Genomic DNA, 23163 nt, shown 5'->3' with positions numbered 1-23163 from the left:
CGCCTGCTCCACGAGGACCCTTGCCGCACAGGTCCTAGAGAAGATTCCTTGCTTGGTGTAGCGCTTGTACCCCTGGGAGGAGGTGGCCCCCGATCACGCCTGCTCTGCCTCCTCCTGGTGGCCATTCCAGCTGCCCTGGGAAAGCACCATCTTCCACAGCTCCTGCTGGAGCGAATCTTCCTCAACACAGCTCAACTCCCTTCCTGGTCATCTTCTGGCTCGTGGAAATTTCCAGGCTACCCAAATCAGACCGCAGATTGGCCCAGCCACTTTACAGCAATATGTAGAATGTCCTTTGGAGCTAACCATCTCTTTCAAAATTCAAATGGACTTTCATTTTAGGTCACTTCACCTAAAACTACAGTTTTCTTTAGTATCCTCTCACAAGGAGTACATTTCCCCAAATTCCTTCCATTTTATCCGAATTTCTCCTGGTCTCCAAGTGAGCCTGGGGTTCCTTTCACAAGATCTGTGTGAACTCTAAGCCATTTCAGGACAGACAAGTCTTCCCAGCTGCTCCTGGTCACTCCTAGTGAGCACTGGGCAAAGCCAGAAGCCACCAGAGCCCCCCACCCCCACCCGCACTGCAGCTGAAACTGCACCCCAAGCACATTCTAGAAGATCTGAGCAGACTGATCTTAATTTAGAGCCAGGACCTTGGAGAGGTCAAAGATCAGAATTCCTGCTCTGATTGCTGAGGCTAGAGGGCAGTAATTGAAATAACTGAGGTGGGTGCCTGTCATTTAGAAGCCGAGCAGACAAACGGCGTGTTTCCTGTGTGACACATTTAATTGATTATGCTCTCGGACTTCACCTATGGGCTTTCTACTCCAGACAGCTACAGACCCTCCTTTTACTGAACATAGGTGTAAGTCAAAACTCCCTGTTTTACAAGTCTATCTGGAAACACTCCTTATTCTTGCTTAGCTACACAGAGGAACTCAGACAAGAAAGCACTTTTAAAACACAGGTTGAGGTGAGCCAAGCTCATTTACTGCTAACTAGAATTTAGGGGAAACCTGGAGTGAAACTGAACAGGCAATTAACTTCCCGCCTCTTGTCATTCACCTCAGGAATGAATACCTGTGTGGTTAACTCAGCATGGATCAAAAGCGCCTCTGGTTCTTAATCAGTGATCAGGGCATTACACATGGGCACTAAAGCAGCATCAAGTGAGAGACCTCCACTTCTCACATTCCACCGCACACCCAAACGTGTGGAGGGAGAATTCTGGCTGGGGCACGAGTGTTCCAAATCCCACACCACTCAAAGCAGTTGTGCCGACGTTGAAGGAGGCTGCAGTACTACTAGCCTCAGAGCTTAAAACCTCCCACCAGGACACCTTTCACTTCTGTTCCTCATGAACCCAAATGCCCTTGACTGCCTACCACCCACCACGCAGGCTGTGTTTATAAAACCCAGGTGGCATTCTCCCGGCTGGAGCCAGCTGCTCACATTTCAGAATCAAGCCTCACATACCCACCAAGCACAGGGCCTGGTGCATAGTAGATATATAGCAATATTTATTGAATGAATGAGCCATGAAAAACAGCTTAAAAGTAGGTCCTGGCTTCCCTCTTGTACTTCTTCAATTTATGGCTGCTTTCTCTCACCCAAAGTCAGGATGTGCTCAGACATTATAAGCCAATTTTCATATTGCCTGGAAAAACATAGGAAGAAAAATCTGCCAATCTAAAGAGGCAGGTACAGTTTCCTTTAACGAGAACAATGTGTTTGTTTGAAATAAATAGTTGATAAGCTGCTTGCAGTAAGGGGTGGGCCTCCAAGGAGTATGTCCAAATAGCAAGAGGCCCAGCAACAGTCAGTACTTCAGCCTTCAAATCATGGGCCAGCTGTTAACTACAGGGCATTGGTTTTGTTGCACTCCTGATGCACTAGACCAGGTACATCTGGGTGTGCACACTGAGTCACAATGCCATAAAGGAGAGAGAAGTCTCAAGTTCAGGGGGACATCTGAGAGCAGGAGGAGTCGGCAAGGCCTGGGTGGGTATGTGTACTGCTATGGGTGAGGAGAGTAAACTGATCCCCCTGAAATGGCAAGGTAAAGGGCAGGCTGTGGAGAACAGAAAGACCAAGTAAGGATGAAGATGTTTGTTCTGGCAAGTGAGAGTCACTTCCTCTGACTCTTCTCTAGGTCATATCTTGGGGAAAACGTACATTACTCAGTAATGTTTTGGCTTTAGTGCATTTTGTGGAAAGGAATCTTGAAGAGGTGCTAAGTTCTGAATCCAGGTTTGCTCAAGGCAGAAAAGAGACTATAGACATGAATGCAGGGCAGAGGAGATTCAACGACATCCAGGTTATGCCCCCTCAAAAAGAGATCAAATAAGTGCAATCAATGGTGTAAAGCAGAGCTAGGGCTACCACAGACCCTTCAAACCCATTGTACAGACTGGGTCACAGACGCCTCACACGCAGGTCCACACTAGGTAACTGGGAAAGATCCCAGGAGCCGTCGGTAGACAAAACGAGCTCAGTCCTCAGCGGCGGCGGCGGCAGCGGCGGTGGTCTCTCGGGGCATCCTGGGTGCCCTTGGCAGCAACAACCTCTAGCAGCAGTAGCGGCCTCCCTGTGACTCCCCCCGGGGCCATACCAGGAGTGGAGAGCACTGTGGATCAGAACCACTGGTCCTTTATACTTAAGTCCATAACCCAGAACACCTGGGTGCACGTGCATATTTACATCAAATGCTCGGCAAGATTCAGAACATCTGAGGGGCCCTGATCATTTTCCTATATTTTTCCCAACAAATGGTTTTAAAATTCTTTAACATTGCCACTTTTCTCGTGATTGTGAACTTCTTGAAGTTCCTGTTCTTCTGGCAACAGAAGGGGGTCTGCTGAAAAATAGGGACGAACAGCATCTGCACCCACAGTCTGCTGAGGACAGAGGGCCCATCTCAGGCTGACTTCAAACGACTTAAGGAAAATGGTTCATTTTCACCTTCTACCCATAGTTGGTGAAACTGGTGCTTTTGTTCCTTCCTTCCAGCTCATCAACCATTATGGCATTGTCACTTCACCAATGCTAACCACCCTCCCTCCTCCCTGATATTCCCTTTGGTGGTGAAAGAGTCTGTCTGAACACCCCGACAGTAGTACCTCCACCTGAGAGAGACTACCTCAACATAATCTACTTGGTTTAAACATACAAAAAAGGTCTACTCTTTTGAGATCATATTTGGAGCATTCACATCATTAAATTTAGAAATTAAACATTAAGATAATTTAACTCCACATTCAACATTAAAGTAATAAAACACCTCTTTCAATAGCAAATTTTAAAACATTCTCTTCTCCAAGGAAATGATATTCTGCAGCCAATTGCACATTCTGTCTTGAAGGTGATTCATACAAATTGTTTCTAATCTAAACACATATACAAATTTAACGTATAATGTTATATTATGTGGGATTTTAGCTAAGGCATAATCTCTGGTGCCCTTAATCTTTAAAATGAGGGAGTTAGATTAGGTCATATGGAATGTTTCTTCTAGCACTAACAATCAGTGATCCTAAAACATTTGGCCCATTTCTCTGTATCATGCCATCTAATGCATAAGTTGCATACAATGTTTTCTAGCTAGAACTGAGACTTGAACATGTTTGATTCTTTTGTATATTTAAGCCCAATTGAGAGAAGGAATCTTTACGGAGCACCTATGAAGCAACAGGTCTATTTGCCAATACACCTGGGCCTCATATTACTGCAAAGCAGATTAACACCATTGCAGATTAGTCAACAGTCAGCATTTTATTTTGTATCTACTTACTGTTGACCAAATTCAGTGACAGTCAGGATTTTATTTCAGTTGTGAAACCTATACAACTTCATGCTTTTTCGAATATACTACAATGCCTCTCAAACAAGTGAAATCTTTGCAAATTTAAGGCTTAAATTTATAAAAAGACAAATTATTTCTGTAATTTCCTGACAAATGATACAATCCTATTCAATTTTAAGAATGGGGGTAGGGGGTGCTTTATGGTAAGAATTGAAATAAAGCAAAAAGATATAATCAAATCAAACTCTTCTGTACTATGAGTTCTAAAACTGATTTTGAAAAATAAGCTTTATTTCTCTCCATCCACAAAGTCTATTAAAATCAGTGTTCTTTATACTTACTGGTTTTAGGTCAATTGTTTATTGCCATCTGAGTAAAAAAGTATAAAAAATTTAACCAGAAGTTTTTCGGTCAAACTCTTTGCAATTCCTAAGAGCATTTCTCCTGTATATTAGTAATGATCATCACAAGACTTTAAAAGGGCATGACATCAAGGTTTTGAGTCCCCAGAAATAGGGTTTGGAGTATGGGACTTAAGAGAGTAAATTTGCCCTCAAATGCCCAACTTTAAGCCCTAACAATTACTATACAATACTGGTTCTAGTTCCCACATCTGGAAGCCTAAGAAATTCTCAACTTTCCCTCTGGAAAGTAGCTCCTTTTTTAGACTTGACCAGGACCATAACTGTGGCAGTGTCCCTCCAGAAAGACTATGCACTCAAACTCCAACTACATGTGAATCAAAGCAAGATGTTATCCCTGGTAACATCTGGTCTCACTTTCACACTGATAGTGAGTGTTCCTCGGTTTCACTGGCATAAGAAGTTAAAGTCTCATTCTGGTTTAGATACTGTATTATTACTGTATCAATTGGCTACTTAGGTAACCTCAGTGTTTACAAAGATCGCTTTAGTCCAAAAAAGTAAATAATTGTCCTGTATGGAGCTCCAGTCACTGTTAATAAGAACCCTACCAGATGCATCCATTGAAAGTTTTAACCCCCACCCCAGGGGACAATTGGCAATGTCTGGAGGAAACATTTTTGGTTGTCACAACTGGGGGTAGTAGAGGAGTTACTGTTGGCATCTAGTTGCAATTGGCATTAGATGCCAATTAGCTGCTAAGCTTCCTATGATGCAAAGGACAGCTCAACCCCACAACAAAGAATTTATCCAGCCCCCAAATGGCAATAATGTGAGTTTGAGAAACCTTGAGTTATAGGCAATAAGGATACTGGGGTACTGGTGAAGTAGGAGACAAATTACAAAAAACAATGAATATGGCAGCTGCCCTGGTAGTTCTCATAATCTGAGAAGAAATACCACTTTATGTATTTTTTAAAATACAAAGAATCCACACAATACTTGTATTTAAATACTTTTATTTTCAATTCACAAAAAAACAAAAAGCAACAGTGTTTGCAGTTAAACATGCCTTTTAGTCAGTGCTGGTCATATGCAAAACAAGTTATCAGAAGTATAAAGAAAAATAAGCCTCTTCCTTTTGTAAGTGAAACAACACAATTTGCATATACAATACTATATGTATTTTCAAAATCTTCCACAAAAGACACATTATGATACAAATTTAGAATTCCACCCACAAGCTCAGATCAAGGAATTGAAGCTCTCTATAGGTGTTTAAATACAAAATGTAATATCTTTACATGTTTCCAAGTAATTACTTTCCAAAGAATTTGAAAGAGACTATTCTTCACAGCAATGTGGAACACTTGGCTTTAATCAAGACAGCTGTAAGACTAAGTTTTGTCTCAATGTGAGTTGGTTGATTAATGCAAATGCTCCAATTATGCTGTAATTCTCATTTTATATACACATACACACAAGTGTATTATTGTACTGATGGTTTATACAGTCCAACTTCTGGAGCATTTCATTCAGCTAAGCCATGACCTTTACTTCCTTTGAAGTATTTCAAATTAAGAACTGTACGTAAATATCACTAATGACTACCATGACTAACTCCAAAAAGGTGCCCCTTTCTCTTTTATTTATGATCAAAGTTAAATGTGTCATAAATAAACTTTTTTTTTCTACAGCAGCAGGTATAAATAACAGCACAGTATAGGCTAATTTTTCACACTAGAACCTGAGAGTTTGTATGGTGAGTAATATTTCTTTGCAAATTTTCTAGGAGTCCTATCACTCAACGTTTCTTAAATAATATGGCAAATCTTCAGCATGGAGTAGCATCATTACAAATGTGAAAACAAACAAACAATGCTAAGATGCTGGGAAGGAGGGAGGGATGTTCACACACGCATTTTCTTTAATGCAGACAAATGTGGAGTCATTGTAACATTTACCATGCAGTGGATGAAGAGACAACATCAAATATAAGAATGCTGAAAGCAAACACATAGGTCTGAACACATGAAATGCACACAAAAACACAAGGCTAATGAGGCAGCACTGGCTTAGTTCTGAGTGTGATTGAAGGTAACATTTAACCGTGCAGGCAGTGGCAGTGAAGACAAAAGAAAAAAGAGCAGGAATGGTCCAGCTAATGGAGACTGAGGAGACAGATGCTGTCTCACACACAAGAGCTCTGGGTAGGCAAGGGCCAACTCATGCTGCCATATGTGGGTGCTGAAAATAGAAAGGGCCTACCTCTGAAATTCTTTTGGGGTTAGTTTTTGGGCCCATGTTGTCACTCACCAGAGCCATGGCAATAACTCAAAAGGTTCATTCCAGGAATCAAAATAATTTCTACTAGGTACACAAAATATGCTATTGATGGAACTGCAACAGGCTTCTGTAGATAAATCAGAATTCCAGGCCTCAAAAAGATGCTACTCTTAAGGGTTTTCAAATGAGTTCTAGGCAGAATTCTTATCGGCTTACCAGCTTCACTGGCTTACCAGCTACTGAAAGATCATTCATTAGCAATGAAGTTTAACATTTTAAAATTTTTTTATTGTTTTTTTTTTAAACAAACAATAAACTAAAAGTTTAAACATTTTTACTCAGTACTCTCCTCCTGCCTTTCTGGAGTTTACAAAAAGTACAGGTCCTTTTTCACCATCTCATTCACTTTGAATGAACATAAGAAATTCTGGATCTGATTAGCTTTTACAACTCAGCCATATCCAAGTGTCTTCTCCCATCCTATTTCCTGTATACCCATTGCCATTAGTTATACCACCTTATTGCTACACCTTCAAGCCAGGTTGGCAGTGATTTGGTGGACCTCTATTTTTGTTAGGTACACTCAGAGCCCTGCAAGGGACTAAGTAGAAAAGGGAAATAATGGGGTGGGGGGGGGGAAGACGCAAGTTATATATTTACATGCATATATTTACATCCTTAAAAAGCCTATATCCTAAAGAATCAAACAAAATAACCACACAACAACCACTATACTAGCTACGGCTAAATGAGGAAACATGTGAGAAAGGAAAATGTGATGTATCATATTGTAAAACTCAATTTTCAATAGGTCCCTAGATAGCCATGAAAAGGACTAAATACAAAATGAAATAACAAAGGAATGAAAACATATTTATACTTATTAAGAATACTCCCCTACCAAAAATATAAATCTGTCCAAAACAAATAAGTAAATTACACACAATTATTCTACTTGCTATTGCCTACACAGGCAATAAGGGGAAGGGGAAGATGAGAGCTTTGTCATACACTGATCCTTTATTTTCATTAGGTACCTATATATCCATTCAAAGGACTAGGTACAAAATCAATAGCATGAAAACATTTATATACATTTTTTAAAAAGCATATATACCTTGTCCTTTCCCCCTAACCACGATTTACCTAAATAGCTCTTCCCTACAAAAAACCCACCAAACCCAAGTTATAAAACTATTGCCCCTGCAGGCAACAAGGGAAGGGGAGGAGAGGAGAATTATCATACGTCTGGACCTCCATGTTTCATTATGTACCTACAAGTCTCAGGAAAAGACTGGGTACTACATGAAATAACACACAAAATGTAGCAAACATTTATGTATATTAAAAATATATATATACACTCAGCCTCCCCTCCCCTTCCCCCGCACCAAGAAACTAAACATCTATTCTACCATTTGCCCACCAGGCACTGAGGGATGAGGAGGAAGGGAAATCTTTCAGAGAGTCAATCTCAGCTTTCACTAAGTGTCTATACATTCATGCAAAGGACCAGATTCTAAATGAAGTTAACATCAAAAAGGGGTAAAAACATTTACATACATTTAAAAAATTGTACGTCTTACCCTTTTCTCTAACTAGCCCACTCCCCATTAAAAACTTCAAAAACAAAAAACCAGAATCTGAGCCCTACAGTACTTGTATACTATAGCCTGTATACACAGGCTATAGGGGGAGGGAAAGAAGATTTACCACACCTCTGGATCTGGGCCTTTCATTACATCTGATACCTACAAGTCCAAACAGAGAAGCTGGGTTAGGAGTGAAAAAACAAAAAAACTAGCAAACTTTTATATACATTAAAAAAAATACATACCCAGAAATCCCCCACCCCCTGCCAAAAAACCCTAAGCAACTAGTCTACTAGCCATTGCCCAGACAGGCAATAAGGGAAGGGGAAAGGGGAGATTTTTTCATAGAATGAACCTCAATTTTCATCACGTACCTAAGTATCATAAAGTTTAGGTACAAAACGAAGTAACGAAAAAAAGAGCAAAAACATTTATATACATTTTTATAAGTACATACCCCCTTCTTCCTGGGGGAGGAGTGTAGTAAAAAAAAGTTTTGTGCTACTCTACAACCATTGCCCACTGAGGCAATAAGGAAAGGGGAAAAGAGGAGATTTTCATACATCCGGACCTCCACGTTTCATTAGGTACCTGTATGCCCAAAGGACTGGGTACAAAATGAAATAACACAATATAGTAACAAAAACAGTATACATTTTTAAAAAGTATATATCATGCCCTTAGTCCCCTCCTACCCCCAAAACTTCAAAAAATCCAAACTACTTAAAAATTATTGCCCATATAGATAAAAAAGGGAAAGGGAGAAGATACTGCTATACATCCAGAACTCCACAGTTCATTGGGAACCTACGTGTCCAAGTCAAGGATGGGTACCCAATGAAATACTATAATAAAGAAGTAAAAACATGTGTATACACTTAAAAAAATTATACCCCAGAACGCACAAAAGAATCCCTGAAACTAATCAAGTACTCTACTAGACACTGCTCACACAGGCAATATAAGAGAAGGGGGGAAGAGACTTATCTTAGACTGAACCTCAATTTTCTTCATATATCCATGTAAAGGTCAAGGTAAGAAATGAAGTAACAAAAAAGTAGCAAAAACATTTATATACATTTTAAAAGTATATATACCCTTACCCTGAAACCGCTTTTTCTCCCCTAGCAAAAAACCCTAGCTACTCTAAAGTATTGCCCACACAGGCAATAAGGGAAAGGGAGAAGAGGAGATTGTTATACATCCGGAACTCCATGGTTCATTAGGTCCCTCCTGGTCTGGGCACCCAATGAATTAATACAATACAGTAGTAAAAACAGATATATACATTAAGTACACTTCCCTTGCCTTCCCTGTCCCTCTCCCTCCCCACAAATACCCTACGCTGACAACTACTCTATTAGCTATTGCCAACAGGCAATAAGGGATGGGAAGAAGAGATTGTTACACATCTGGACCTCCACCTTTCAGTAGGTACTTCCACATCCATGAGGACATAGCAGGAAATGAATTAGTAACATAACATAGTAGCAAGTATATTTATATACATTAAGTACATACTCTACTCTCTCCCACACCCCCAAACAAAACAAACTACTCCATTAGCTATTGCCTAAAGAGTCATAAGGAAAAGGGAAAAGAGGAGATCTGTTATATTCTGAACCTCAATTTTCATTAAGCATATATGCATGTATGCAAAGAAACAAGAATAAAATGAAATATTAAAAAAGTAGCATAACGTTTATATACACTTGAAAGAATGATATACAACACTAGTCCCCAAGACTAGATCAAAAGAGCAACTATGACTACTCAGTTACTGTCTACAAAAGCAGTAAGGAGAAAGGTAAACGGGACATTTGTCATACTTCTGGATCTACATGGTTCATCTACATGTCCACATGAAGGATAAATGATATACAAAATGAAATCCTCACAAAATAGCAGCAAAAACTTTTAAAACTACACACTTTTAAAAGAACATACACTGATCTCCCAACATTAATACCTCCTTCCAAAAAAGGAAACCAAATAACTACTGTGTAGCCTAAACAGGCAATATGGGAAGGAGAGAAGAAATATTTATAGGACAAAAATATACAAAATGAAAGAATATAAAAACATATCAAAAACACATACATACATTTTAAAAGTATATACCCCTCAAAAACCATTTAAAGAAACCAATCAACTATTCTACTAGCTATTGCCCATGCAGGCAATAAGGGAAAGGGAGAAGAGGAGATTTACCATACATCTGGACCTCCACTTTTACTTACTTGCCAATTCAGAGAATGAAGCACAAACTGAAAGAATGCAAAACCCAGCAAAAATCTATATCTTAGTTTTTAAAAATATTAGTGGGGTTGTGGGGAAAGGAAGAGCTTTAAAGAGTTAATTCCGATAAAAACAAAAGTAACAGAGGCAAAGGTGAGGAGAGGAGCTACATTCTTAGGCCTATGTAACAAAATCCAGGTCCAGTTTTGCAACTCAGCCCAGGAATGCTGTCCTTGGTGATGACACATGTGACCTGCTTACACTTTCCCTGCAGGCCCATGAAACATTGGGATTAAGTGAATGGTCAGCAATCTAACTGCAGATCATGGTTCCAGGTGCTTCAGTCTGAGTAGACTCTTAAAATCCAACTTAATAACAGGCTATCAGTAACCCAACAAACTCAGCACTTAACTTTAATTTCTTACTTCTAAATTTCAGAAAGGACTCTGTTTGTTACCGAGTAATACTGAGGCTGGCCATATCCAGAACCCTTCTGACAGCTCTTTTGTTCCTACAGTGGCTAGAGTCCCATAAAATGAACACACATACAGCAAATAAAATTAGAGTTAAGTAGACCTGTGATAGTAGGAAAATTAATGAACACTGAAACAATGACAGACAACACAATTTCATTTAAAGAGACTTGAATAAAACAAGATAGAAGAAGGCACAAGCTTATGATGAAAACTGATATTACTTACACTTGAATATCTTTAATCACTTCATATTAACAGAACAAATTGGGCTCCTCCGATTTCTCCTCTCACAAACTTTCAGATCTCCTCCAAAGCATAAACTCTTCTTCCACAACTATAGATTTCTGATTCTACCTTTCCTAATAATCTAGTATGATGTGCCTTTTACATTACAAGCAAATAGACTGTCTCATTGCAAACAGAATACTTGTTCAAGTACCGAATTGTGTCGTGAATCTGTGTGCTCATATAAAAAAGCATACTGTGACTTCTGTGCTTCAATCTGAGTTCTCAGAAATACAATGGCTGAGAAAAAGTTTTGGGGAAAAAATCATTGAAGGCTACCATTATACTTATTATATAAGTTCTACTTCTTATTTAACCTTATATTCCTGACTTACAACTTTTAGAAGTCCCATATAGATGGGTAACATTAAAAATTATGGAATTCTGTAGAAAAAACTGAGGTGAAGCCTACTACAACTACAAATAACTGAGGTGAGGGCTACAAATATTATGGGTCCAGTGCTGTGGGAATGAACAGCCTTTGAGTATAAAGATAGCAATGGATCATGAGTAACCTCCTTTTTAGCCCATGTTTTAATAGGTTTTACTTATAACAACACCCCCACCCCCCACCACACACACACCTACACATAAACACACTCATGGGAAAAAATGATATAATTCAGGACAAGATTTGCCATATGCAAAGTTAACATACATTACAGGAGCAATGTCAATATGGGCAGTAAAACTGAAGAATCTTAACTGATTTTAAGAAGTAGCAAAATTTAAGCTCTGTATCAAAATTTAATAATACAACATGGTAAAAAACCAGCAACAACAAAAAATCCTCAAAAGTTTAGTATTTTTCCCTCACTCCAAAAATACAAAAACACAGTAACTTTCAATATCAACTAAATTATCATTCATTTACAAAGCACAAGAGGAATAAAGACCTACAATCACCCCAGTTCAATAAGACATCTTCACATGATTCTGTGATTCTCAGGATACAGTATTTTCTACTCCAAAACACAGAGATAAATGTTTAGAAAAGACTAAATTGGGGAAAAACACACTAGGATTAAAGAAGGCTATCTTTTAGCTTGTCGCCTTTTAAACTTTATTATATAAAAATATTTTCATGAAATAAAATATAATTTTATACACAATCCCACATATTCTAACTTTACACCTGCTGAAGAAAAAAAGGTGACCTTTCCCACTGTCTGACTCCGTGGAGTGTTTTAAGTGCTTGCAAATGGGTAAACTACCTTTTTATGTACATAGAATCTGTTTTTAAACAAAATATAAAGTTCTCAAGAATTACTAGAAAGAAAGCTTTTCTCCTAAGAATCAAAGAAACACAACAATCAAGGTATAAGTCTGCATAGCTCAAAAAATTCAAGTACAGTATTTCTCCTTCAGGAGAAGTAAAAATGCCATACAGTTTTGAATATCCTCCCTTTTTTTCTTTTTTCCCTTGGCCACTCCTTTTAATGTTAGTTTCGCCACAATAAAAGAAAAACTATGATTTTTTCAACTAAAGAAAAGTACTGTTTTTGACAGTGGAAAAAATTCAAAGCCCACCATATTAAACATGAATTCAACTTGCTCCTATCCCACATTCTCTTTGTTCCTTTAAGGTACTATGGTGAACTTCAAATAAAAATGTTCAATTTCTCAAAGGCCCTATTTTAAAATGCTTCTAATATGCTACTTTATCATATAAAATGAAGATCTATATATGGGTGTGATTTAAAGAGAAAGTGTCTATGATCCATGATGCCAAAAGGCAACTTAAACAAATTGCATTCTTAGTAATAGTGATAAACGTCATGATGAAAGACACCAGTGTAAACAAACTGCTTGCCACAAATACAGAAATACTTATCTATAACATAAGGTATATCTATGGCAGAGAGAGAGAAATGTGTACAAATTTGGGGAATATCAGCATTCATGAATTAAAAAATTATAATTAAAGCCAACTCAGTTTGGAACAGTTTCCTATGGTAATACTACAAAACATGGGGAAAAAAAAAAAGTGTTAAATATTTGGAAAATTTAACCTCTTGGCCTTGTTATTTAGCTTTTCAATACAACAAAATTTTAAAAATTCTGTAGCACCTGGCTATTCTGAAGAAAAAAATATAATAGTTATAGATATTTAGACTTTTTTTCCAGAAAATAAAGGATTAATCAAAACCCCAAATCTAAGTAGATATGCACACCTGAGATCAGTTCTCTATAGTTGCATGCTCTATCAACTTCATTATCATAATCCTTGAAGCTAACTTTGTACCATATTCTAATAACATCTATCAACAAGAAGCAACAAGTAGCTGACAAATCAGCAGCCTGCAAAGATGGTGGTTCTTATGGTAGACCTTTCCCTGTCTCACTGTGTCAGTAACTTTCTGGGTACTGAGAAACAGCACAGAATTCCAAAACTTTTCTTTTTTTTCCCTTTTGTATATCTTGAAAGAAGAAAAATTCCTCATTATTTTCATAGATGGTTGGCATACAGGTGAAAATAATTTTGTAATAAATAACTACTTACTGCCCAAAGACATTTCAGAAAAGACAGATGAAAAATACACTCGGGCCCTGAGCTAACTAGAACTCTTAAGAGTGCAAACAACTCAGCAGCGATCCTGGCTTCACCTTGGCTTTTGCAAAAGCAGCAGAGCCCAAGTTTACAAGCTCTCTGAATGGGCTACAAAATGAGGTGCGGTTGTGCATGCTACAGCCATAATGTTAGAGTTTTCAGATTCTTCTCCATCCACTGGATATTCCGCTGAATGACCTCCAAAGCCTCCTGGACACAACGAAGCCGAAAGGTGGCCTCTGACTGATTTTCAAAGAATGCTTGGACCTGTAAGTTCCACAAAGATGTATTTCAAAAGAAGAAAAGGACAGTAAATATCAGGTAACTTTATCCTTTTCAAATAAGCTTTAACTTAGTGATAGCTGTGCTGATATCTTGAAGGCAGCAGAGAGACAAAACACTTTAATATTCAAGGTATCTACATAGAGTTCCCCATCAAAAACAGTGATATCTGAAGTAATTTTAAAAATGAATTCTCCTGACTCCCAGCAGGGTGCATTTTTCTAACTTCAAAAATAAAAATGTTCAAGTAACAATAAATGAGGTAGAGTCTAAAGCTAGGCTTGGTGCTATAAATTCACCCTTTGAATGGAATTCTTCAAAACAATTTTATTACCATTTAAATTATTTGTATCAGGGAGGCAAGGGAATATTGTTGAGAATGGTATCAGAATTTTTCCTCGTTGCCATATACCCCACCCTCTAGAAGTAATCGCAGTGCAGCACAATTAGCACCAATGAAAGAAGACAAAGAGAAATTAGTATGAAAAGCCACCATCTCACTTAAACTGAGTAGCCTAAGGGGAAAGGATTACCCAGTCTCCCTACTAGCATTTTATATTACCAACCTCAGACAAATGTGCCTTTGTTGAAAACAGGTGAGTTGATCCAGCAACAATACTTTGTATGGTATAGGACCCCAGATGGAACCTGAAGAAACCATAAGAACAAAACAAAATGAGGCAGCTAGTAACACGCAGCTCAGAAAATCAGGGGTAGTCCCACACACACTGCCAGTGAAAAGGTAAGGTGGGCCAAAAGAAGGAGGAGTTCAGGATATCCAGGTAAATTATTAATCCATTTAATCTACTCAAAGATAACATTGTACACACAGAGATGTCTTTATTGCTTTAAAAGACAGAAAGAAAGCAAGCTACATGTGCTATCTAGCTGGGAACGAGTTCTTAACTGATGTCTTGGCAATGGAGAGGTATTTTCAACACACATAACTAAACAGTTATTGTGAAATAGTCTGTGACCATGCTGAACTAAGGTGACCTGGAATAAAGGCTGGGCTTCATTAGCACTTGAATGGAACACTACTGTTAAATGACTCATGCTACGCAATTATGTTTACAAATGTGAAAATTTCTGGATGTTTCAGTTAAACTATCACAGAAATATTTTTCCTCTTATAGCAAATCATAACTCCTATATAACACCACCACACTGGGAGCTTTTTTCAAATGCAGAGCCCGAGAATACTAAAAGTTAGTAATTCTCTGAGAAACTTACTTCTGTACAAGCTTATTCCAGTTCTCTTTGACAAAATCCCATGCCAATAAGTGTCCAGGAAAATGATGCCCCACTGTTCTGATGATGAACGAGAGCTTTTGTGTTCGGATGATATCCCCATCGAGGCTACTTTTCATCAACCTGAAAGGCAAAGCAGATTTATCCTCCAAAATAATTATCCATGAAGAAGTGATGATTAAGCTTAAATTAGTATTGTTCTCTTAATTAAAGCTCCTAACAATTCAAGGTAAATAAGTGTCAGATTAATCTAAGATTGATCTATAGATTGAAAGCTTGTCATCTTTTTAAATAAAGGAAGAACTTACTGAGACAGGCATTTATATATACAGCTACATAACAATAGTTTGATATAATAAGGACATTTAGGAAGTAAATTCTGGTAGAATTTGTTAAATTCTGGAGACTGGTAAAAACCTTATTTGATTTGAGTGGGCAGGTATTTTATATTACTACTCTTAAAAAACTGGGCTGTTTGAATGTTTTGAAAATGAAGATATATTTCAGAATATACTCATTAATAGTTAACATTTACTGATATGATGTGCTAGATAATGTTCTAAGTTCTTGACACAACAATGCTATGAAGTAGGTATTTATTACCTATCTCTATTTTATAGTAAAAGAAACTGAGGTTATGTAGTTGCCAGACAGTTACACAGCTAATAAATACTAAAGCCTGGCATTTGAACGCAAAGTAGTTCTCATTTACTATGCTACATTATCTGCTTAGAGTGAGAAAACACACATCCCAAAAAGAATGTGGCAATATTTTTTAGGGAGAAAAAACTCAAATGCCCAACAAAATGTGATGGCTTAAATAAATCACAACAGAGCCATACTGTGGAATACTACATAGCCATAAAAAATGAAGTAGGCTTTATGAAGTGAAATGGTAGCAAATGTCAAAAACTGATAATTCACTAAAAAGAATGTCACACAATACTGGATTTAGTATAAACCTATGTTTAAAAAATGTGGTTAAATATGTATGTATGTATATATATATATATGTATGTATATCTGTCCCCACAGGTAAATATGTAGACCAGGACTGATGCTGTTAACAGAAAAGAAAAAATAAGAATGGAAGTGAAGGATCATGAGAGGTACTTTCACATTTTACTTCATATTCATAGATACTGTTTGAATACTTTATAATGGGAATTTACTAGTATATTACTAGTATAATTAAAAAATATATTTTTCTCCATTTGCTTAGGTCAGAGGCTGGTTACTACTTTAAAGAAAATGCCATACACTGCATCTTTTGGAAAGTGGGTCTGGGCAGGTGCTGAGGACATCTCTGGGACACTATTAGAATTTCTCTGAGCAAAATTATACAAGAGAAGTAATGCAACCCAGGTGCCTCCCTCTGTCCTTCTCTATGTGACTTTTCAACTTCTATACACCAGACACCTTCATATTTCTCTTGGCTACCTAGGTCACCTCCACCTCGCCATTGCTTATTCTTCCTGTTGGGAAGTCCTACTTTCTGCCCTTCTGTCATTCATATGAAACTCTCATTTCCAGCCTTCAGCAGCTGGATATTAAAAATGAAAAGTCTGACAAATAAATTCACATGAAGGTAGAAGCTATAAGCTTTTATCTTTCTCTGAAGTGTCTGTATTTTCAAAATGATATATTGAACAGAGCAATGCCATGGCCCAAAAGAATGAAGTACTAACTGTGAGTATAAGACAACATGCCAAGGGGAGGAAGATGTTTCTAGGCAGGGAGTAGGAGAGAGTTGTGACTCCTGACATGTCCAATCTCTTTTTGGCAAAGCATATTCTGCCTATCTGTAAAGGTTCAACCCCTGAGATGAAGCCCAGCATGTGTGGGATCCTCACCACACTGTCCAAGTCAGGTCTGGCCTGTGACAAAAGGGAGGAAAGGGGAGATGGTTAAAAAAAAAAGTGGGGGGGAAGCATAGTGCTTTTATGCTTTTGGTTTCTATATAACATATTCTTTGGGTGAATACATACCAGTAAAGTTTCTGTACATTCTCTGAGCTGGCAAGAGCTTCAAGTATTTTGTTCTTCTCTGCTTCAGAGCCTATAGAGATGTACTTGCTTAAGAGGAATAACCAGCCTCTCTCAGTTTTTGCTCCAACTTTGAACACAACAGTCATGACATCTGTAGGTAGGCTGCAAGAGATGTGGTCAAACATAAGAATAACAAGAAAAAATTCTGACAACAAAGACAAGGAGTTGACTAGTGGTGGTGTTTTTGTGGTTGGGGAAGGTAATAATTTAAAAAGTCTGAACTATACAATTTAGGGTCAAGAAAAAGGTTAATTCAGTGACTGCTACTTTCCTAATGGTATGACTATGAAGAACATCAGTTCAATTTAAAAACTTACTCACTGAATATTCACAAAGAACCAGGAAGGGAAGTGGCTGGACACTGGGAAGGGGAAGAGGAATGAGACACAGTCCCCGCCCTCTAGGAACTGACAGGCTATCGGCAAATATAGAAAAATAAATATATACATTACAATAGTGTGGTAAATTCCATGGTAGAAATATAGCAGTAAATGTGGGGTAAGGATGTAAGAAAAAGGGAAGAAACACAGTCTGCTGCCTTTATTAAGATCTCAGAGATAGGAAAGACCTCAAAGGGCCCCAAACCCAACTCTCCATCTGATGCTTGAATCTTCTCTCCTTAATGCCCAGTAAAGAATCTGGAGAGAACCAATCATCACCAAGAGCATTTCTACTAAGTGCTAACTCCACCTGCTATGTTTTATTCCTAAATTAAAAGAGACTGTCATCTCACACCCACCCATTAGCATGGCTACTATCAAAAAACCCAGAAAATAGCAAGTGTTGGTGAAGATCTGAAGAAATTGATAGCTTGTGCACTATTGGTGGGATTATAAATGGTACAGCTGCTATGAAAAACAATATGGTAGTTCGTCAAAAAATTAAAAATAGAATTACCATATGATTTAGCAATACTACTTCTGGGTATAGATCCAAAAGAATTGAAAGCAGGGTCTCTAAAAGATATTTGCACACTCACATTCATGGCAGCATTATTCACAATAAACAAGAGCTGGAAGTAACCCGAAGGTCTACCCGTCAATGAACAGATAAACAAAATGTGGTATAGTATATACATACAATGGAATATTATTCAGCCTTAAAAAGGAAAGAAATTCTGACATACACTACAACATGGATGAACCTGGAAGACATTATGCTAAATGAAATGTCAGTCACAAAAAGACAAATACTGTACGATTTTGCTAATATGAGGCATCTGCATAGTCAAATTCATAGAAATAGTGGTTACCAGAGACTAGGGGGAGAGGGAATGGGAAGTTGTTTAATGGGTATAGAATTTTAGTTTCACAAGATGAAAAAATGCTACTTAACTGTACACTAAAAAATGGTTAAGAAGGTAAATTTGATATTATGTGTATTTTACCATAATCTTTTAAAAAAAATCTTGTTTGAGAATATAGATATACAGAGTTCGCCTACATTAACACTCAGTTTTATAACATTTATGACCCAGGATGAGAATATCTTGGATTCAGTTTATGAGGTAAGGTAAAGAAGAGACAGGGAATTCATCTGGGTAGAAGTACACCCACCTTTGAGTTCCATTAGATTCCACCCAATTGTCAAACAGCTTCATGGCAGCAGTGCTGCAGTCCTCTAGGTGGTGGGTGCAAGCAAATTCTAGCAAGGCTGACCGAAGCTCTCGCATAGATGGGGTGCCCTCATCAGTCCAAGTTTGTTGTTGGATTTGGTTTTGAAGCAATTTATATACCCTGACCTAGAGAGAGAAATGGATTATAATGGAGTAAAAATAATTAGGACAATCAGAACAATAAGGACAATTAAATCTCTTTTCCCCAACACTTATCTGATGAGGAAAAAAAGGGCATAAATATTACTCATTAAATATCAATTGACATATAAAGTCCACATACAGCTGGGATGAAACCATTCAATAACAAAAGCTATACATAAGGCTGCTATAGACTTTTAATGATAAAACTCAGAAAGAATTAATGACTTCTGTGTAGTATGGAACCTTTATGGTGCATGTACTCACCTAGAAATTATTTTCCTGCCATAGTGTCACTTATAACCACTGTTGGAAGGAAGTTGGAACTTCCTGACCTTATGGCTTTAGAATCCATAAACCCATAAAGCAATAGAGAAAAATATACTTCTTTACTGATAGTTAAAGTTTGTTTCTGAATCTAATATTAAAGGTATATTTAACCTATCAACTAGTTTAATGTCATAACAAATTTATCTAGCCAGGTTATGAAGAACATGAGGCCTGTAGGGAAGAATAGTTGTGCATAGTTTATTTCTTCTCTCAACTTTTTATTTAAAAAAATTTCAAAACTAAAGGAAAGATAGTGCAATGAACACCCATATGCATCTAGCACCAGTTGTCACATGCTTACATTTGTTTTGTTTCTGTGTGTGTGCAATACACATACACACACATTTACTTTCTTTGGTTTTAACTGAACCATATGAAAGTAAGTTACAGAAATCATGATATTTCATTTATAAATACTTTAGCATGCAACTCCCAGAAATAAGGACATTTGTCTTCATAACCATAATATCTTATTACCCTTAAGAAAATTAACAGTTATTCTGCAATACCATCTACTATCCAGTCCGTTGTTATAGTTACTTCTGAATGGGATGTCATTGTGAAATGTATACTTGTGATAATTAAGGAACCCACAAACAATTTTTTCATCTCTCTCCACAACAAAAGTGTAAAAGCTGTTCATAGTATATGGAAGTATTTCCATATTGTAAATTATGCATGGGGAGGGGTGAGGACTTATGGATTTAAAAAAGCATCATATGAAATGAATGCCACCAGACAGAACAAAAATTCCAATACAAAAAATGCTTATAGTCATTTTTTTAGAAAACCTTCATGCTTATGTAAAAGGAAGATCAAAATTTTAAAAAATTACAAGTACTCCCTATCCTCAGGGATCTTAGCACTGGTGGATTTCTTCCCACTGGTACTTCTTTACCACCACCACCATTATCATGTCTCACCTTAAGTAATCAAGTACCACAGATAACCACATACAAACACTCTTAACCCCAGAAATTTCATACAAGTTTTTCACAGAGCATTATTTTCTTCCTAAGTACCACTGTCAATAGCTAAAATAAATCCTATTGGAAGATTTTTAACTATTGAGGACATTTTCTCAGCAGACCTTCTCTGAATAAGTCTCTTGTGGAGCTGAATATGAGAACAGAAAAAAGAAAAATCTGCACAAGGAGAAGAACTCAAAGTTTGTGACAACATGTCAACTCACTTTTGTTTGTTTCAAAAGCAATGAAATGGAGAACAGACATCTTGTGGAATGTGTGAGCGGTAAAGCTTGTGAGTCATTAGGAAGACGCGGTGTGGAAAAATACTTGCCATGCTGGTTGATGATGCAAGAAACATAAAAGCAAAGCAGGAGATCCCACTGGATATACCTAACTGTGTTGGTATGTGCTATCTTCCACTGGCCTGACCTTTTCAATAGCATTGTGACAGCAAACCATCTCAAATAAGAAAAGGTACTCGTAACTTACAAGTAGAAACAAAGGACGAATGCATGAAAAAAAAGTTACATACTTGAAATCCTATATAAGAAAACTCAGTGGAGAAAAATAGCAATGTATATTGAGAGTTTACTAAAACACAAAGAAGCCAGTGGAAAAGATGGCATTTTAGAGAACTGGAAGCAAAGGAAATCTGACACTGGAAGATGCTAAGGCTAGTTCCTGAGGAGTTACAACCCTGGCATTACAAGGAGCAATTTTGCTAGTTTTTCTCTGTACTAAATTATTGAGAGATTCTCAAAATCGTCAATTTTCAATATATTTCAAATTATAAAATAGAGCAAAATATTTTATTTAAAAAAGAATAATTCTATTTTTAGAAAAATCCTGTTACAAAATATGGTCTTTTTTAATGAATAATCCAGCTTATACTTTAAATAATAATATTAATGAAGCATACCAGGTGCTTCAAATTACTTTCCCCTTTCAGAAATAAAATGAAATCTATATTTCTATGATTCCAAATTATTTTTGAAATTTAAGCTTATTAAACAATAGAATGCAACCCTATGATTTCATAGGCTGAAATGGCAAGTGGGAAGAGGAAATAAATTGTTGGGTTATACAAACTACAAACATTGGATATGAAATAAAATACAACAACAGCAATAACACAAAATGATTTCAAAAATAAAACAGGGAAAGATGCTGGAACTTATGTTATGTATTACATTTTGATTTATTGCTTTAATTTCACACTGATATGCCCAGGGAGTTCTTTCTTGGGTCAACTGAGTTTCTTAAATGTAAAATGTCAGTTTTTACTGCAAAAAGTTTATCCCACCAATGCCTCATATGTAAAAGAATGACAGATTTGTTAGTATAAAACATGAATATGGCTAGGATCAGATGTTAACATCAGATGTAAACAATTTAACACAATTCAAATATGCCACCACAACACCACAGCATACATCACAAAATGTGGTATACATCATGTGCAGCCTACCTAACAAAATGACCGATAAATGTATAGAATGCTCTGGTTACAATGACAAAAAAATTAGACACCAGTCTTAAACACTAATACATTTGAACATTGAATCCAAGAACTCAGAAATGTCTGCCATCCCAGTTCCTAACTATAGAGTGTCACATTTCACAGGTTGAAAGATTTGATGCTACCAGAATGCTCTAAGATTAGAATAAGAATTTTAAAGAGACAGGCTCTCCATCCTGATGGACTAAAGACAACCTGGCTTTTAGCTAATAATACAAAGACCGGCAGCAGTAAAAGGGCTCCTGATCTTAGAAGCATATACTAAGCCTCCTGCCCTTGTCGTCTGTTTGTCAGTCCCCTGAATCGCACCATGAAGTATGTTCCTAATAAATGTATACCTGCCCAGAAAACTGTGAATCATCCAGGATGAAGATGCAGTGGGAAGAAGCATTAGTGTCAGTAGGATAATATTCCAAAGGTACAACTCCTTGAACTGAGTATAGCATCTGTGTTTTAGCATAGGCATAGCTTGAGGTGAGTATTAAGTGCTTCCTGAGCACTAATCCCTAAACAGAATTAATGGAGAGAGGCAGAGAGAAGAATGGCTTCTGCTATCATGAAATTTAACTAGCTGGGCAAATTCAGAGTAGGTTGATATTCTGGCTGCTCTTAGGGTATAGGCAGATGTCCTTTAGTCGTGGAGAAAAGGTGAGTGATATGTACTAGTATTACTTACTGCTATTTATACTGGGTTGAATAGTGTCCACCCATAATTCATGTCTGCCTGGAATCTGCAAATATGACCTTTCTTGAGAATGGGGTCTTTACAGCTGTAATCAAGTTAAAATGAGGTAATACTGGATTATGGTGGTCTCTCATCCAAAGACTGGAGTCCTCATAAGAACAGAGAAATTTTAGGGGGCTGGCTGGTTAGCTCAGTTGGTTACAGCATGGTGCTGATAACACCAAGGTCCAGGGTATGATTCCAGTAACAGCCAGATCCCCTCCCCCCAACTCTGAAAAAAAGAACAAGGAAGTTTGAACACAGAAACACAGGGAGAAAGCCATGTTGACAGAAGCAGTGATTGGAGGGTTGCATCTATAAGCCAAGGAATACCAAGGACTGCTCGCAACCACCTGAAGATAGCAGAGAGGCACAGAATAGAAACTCCCTCAGAAAAAACAAGCCCTATCCTGCCAACACCTTGACTTTGGCCTTCTGGCTTGTCGAACTATGAGAAATAAATTTCTGTTATTTTAAGACACCAAGTTTGTAATAATTTGTTATGCCATGGCTAGAAATTAATATACTACTCCAAATGGTGTTGATTTGATATGGCACTAATCACCTCCAAAATAATTCCATAATTAAAAATATACATATACAATAAAATACACTGATGCTGGGATAACTGGATACCTACAGTGAAAAAAAATGAATCTTGGTGTCTACCTCACACCATACACAAAAATC

The 23163-nt window shown here is 37.4% G+C and overlaps 1 protein-coding gene across 1 annotated transcript in view; it reads right to left on the bottom strand.

Annotated features, from left to right (window-relative positions):
- Positions 1-11771: 11771 nt before the first annotated feature.
- Positions 11772-23163, bottom strand: part of LNPEP (leucyl and cystinyl aminopeptidase) — a 91734-nt gene continuing 80342 nt past the window's right edge. The window contains exons 14-18 of the mRNA XM_063084053.1: positions 18733-18917; positions 17117-17278; positions 15111-15251; positions 14444-14525; positions 11772-13862 (exon numbers count right to left, since the gene is read on the bottom strand). Of these exons, the coding sequence (XP_062940123.1) occupies positions 13731-13862; positions 14444-14525; positions 15111-15251; positions 17117-17278; positions 18733-18917 (702 nt within the window). The 3' untranslated portion in view covers positions 11772-13730. The remainder of the gene's footprint in view (positions 13863-14443; positions 14526-15110; positions 15252-17116; positions 17279-18732; positions 18918-23163) is intronic.

Source organism: Cynocephalus volans, chromosome 2, assembly GCF_027409185.1.
Source record: "Cynocephalus volans isolate mCynVol1 chromosome 2, mCynVol1.pri, whole genome shotgun sequence".
In the NCBI taxonomy this organism is placed as follows: domain Eukaryota; kingdom Metazoa; phylum Chordata; class Mammalia; order Dermoptera; family Cynocephalidae; genus Cynocephalus; species Cynocephalus volans.
The sequence above is the reverse complement of the archived record's forward strand: the minus strand, read 5'-3'. Positions and strand labels throughout refer to the sequence as shown.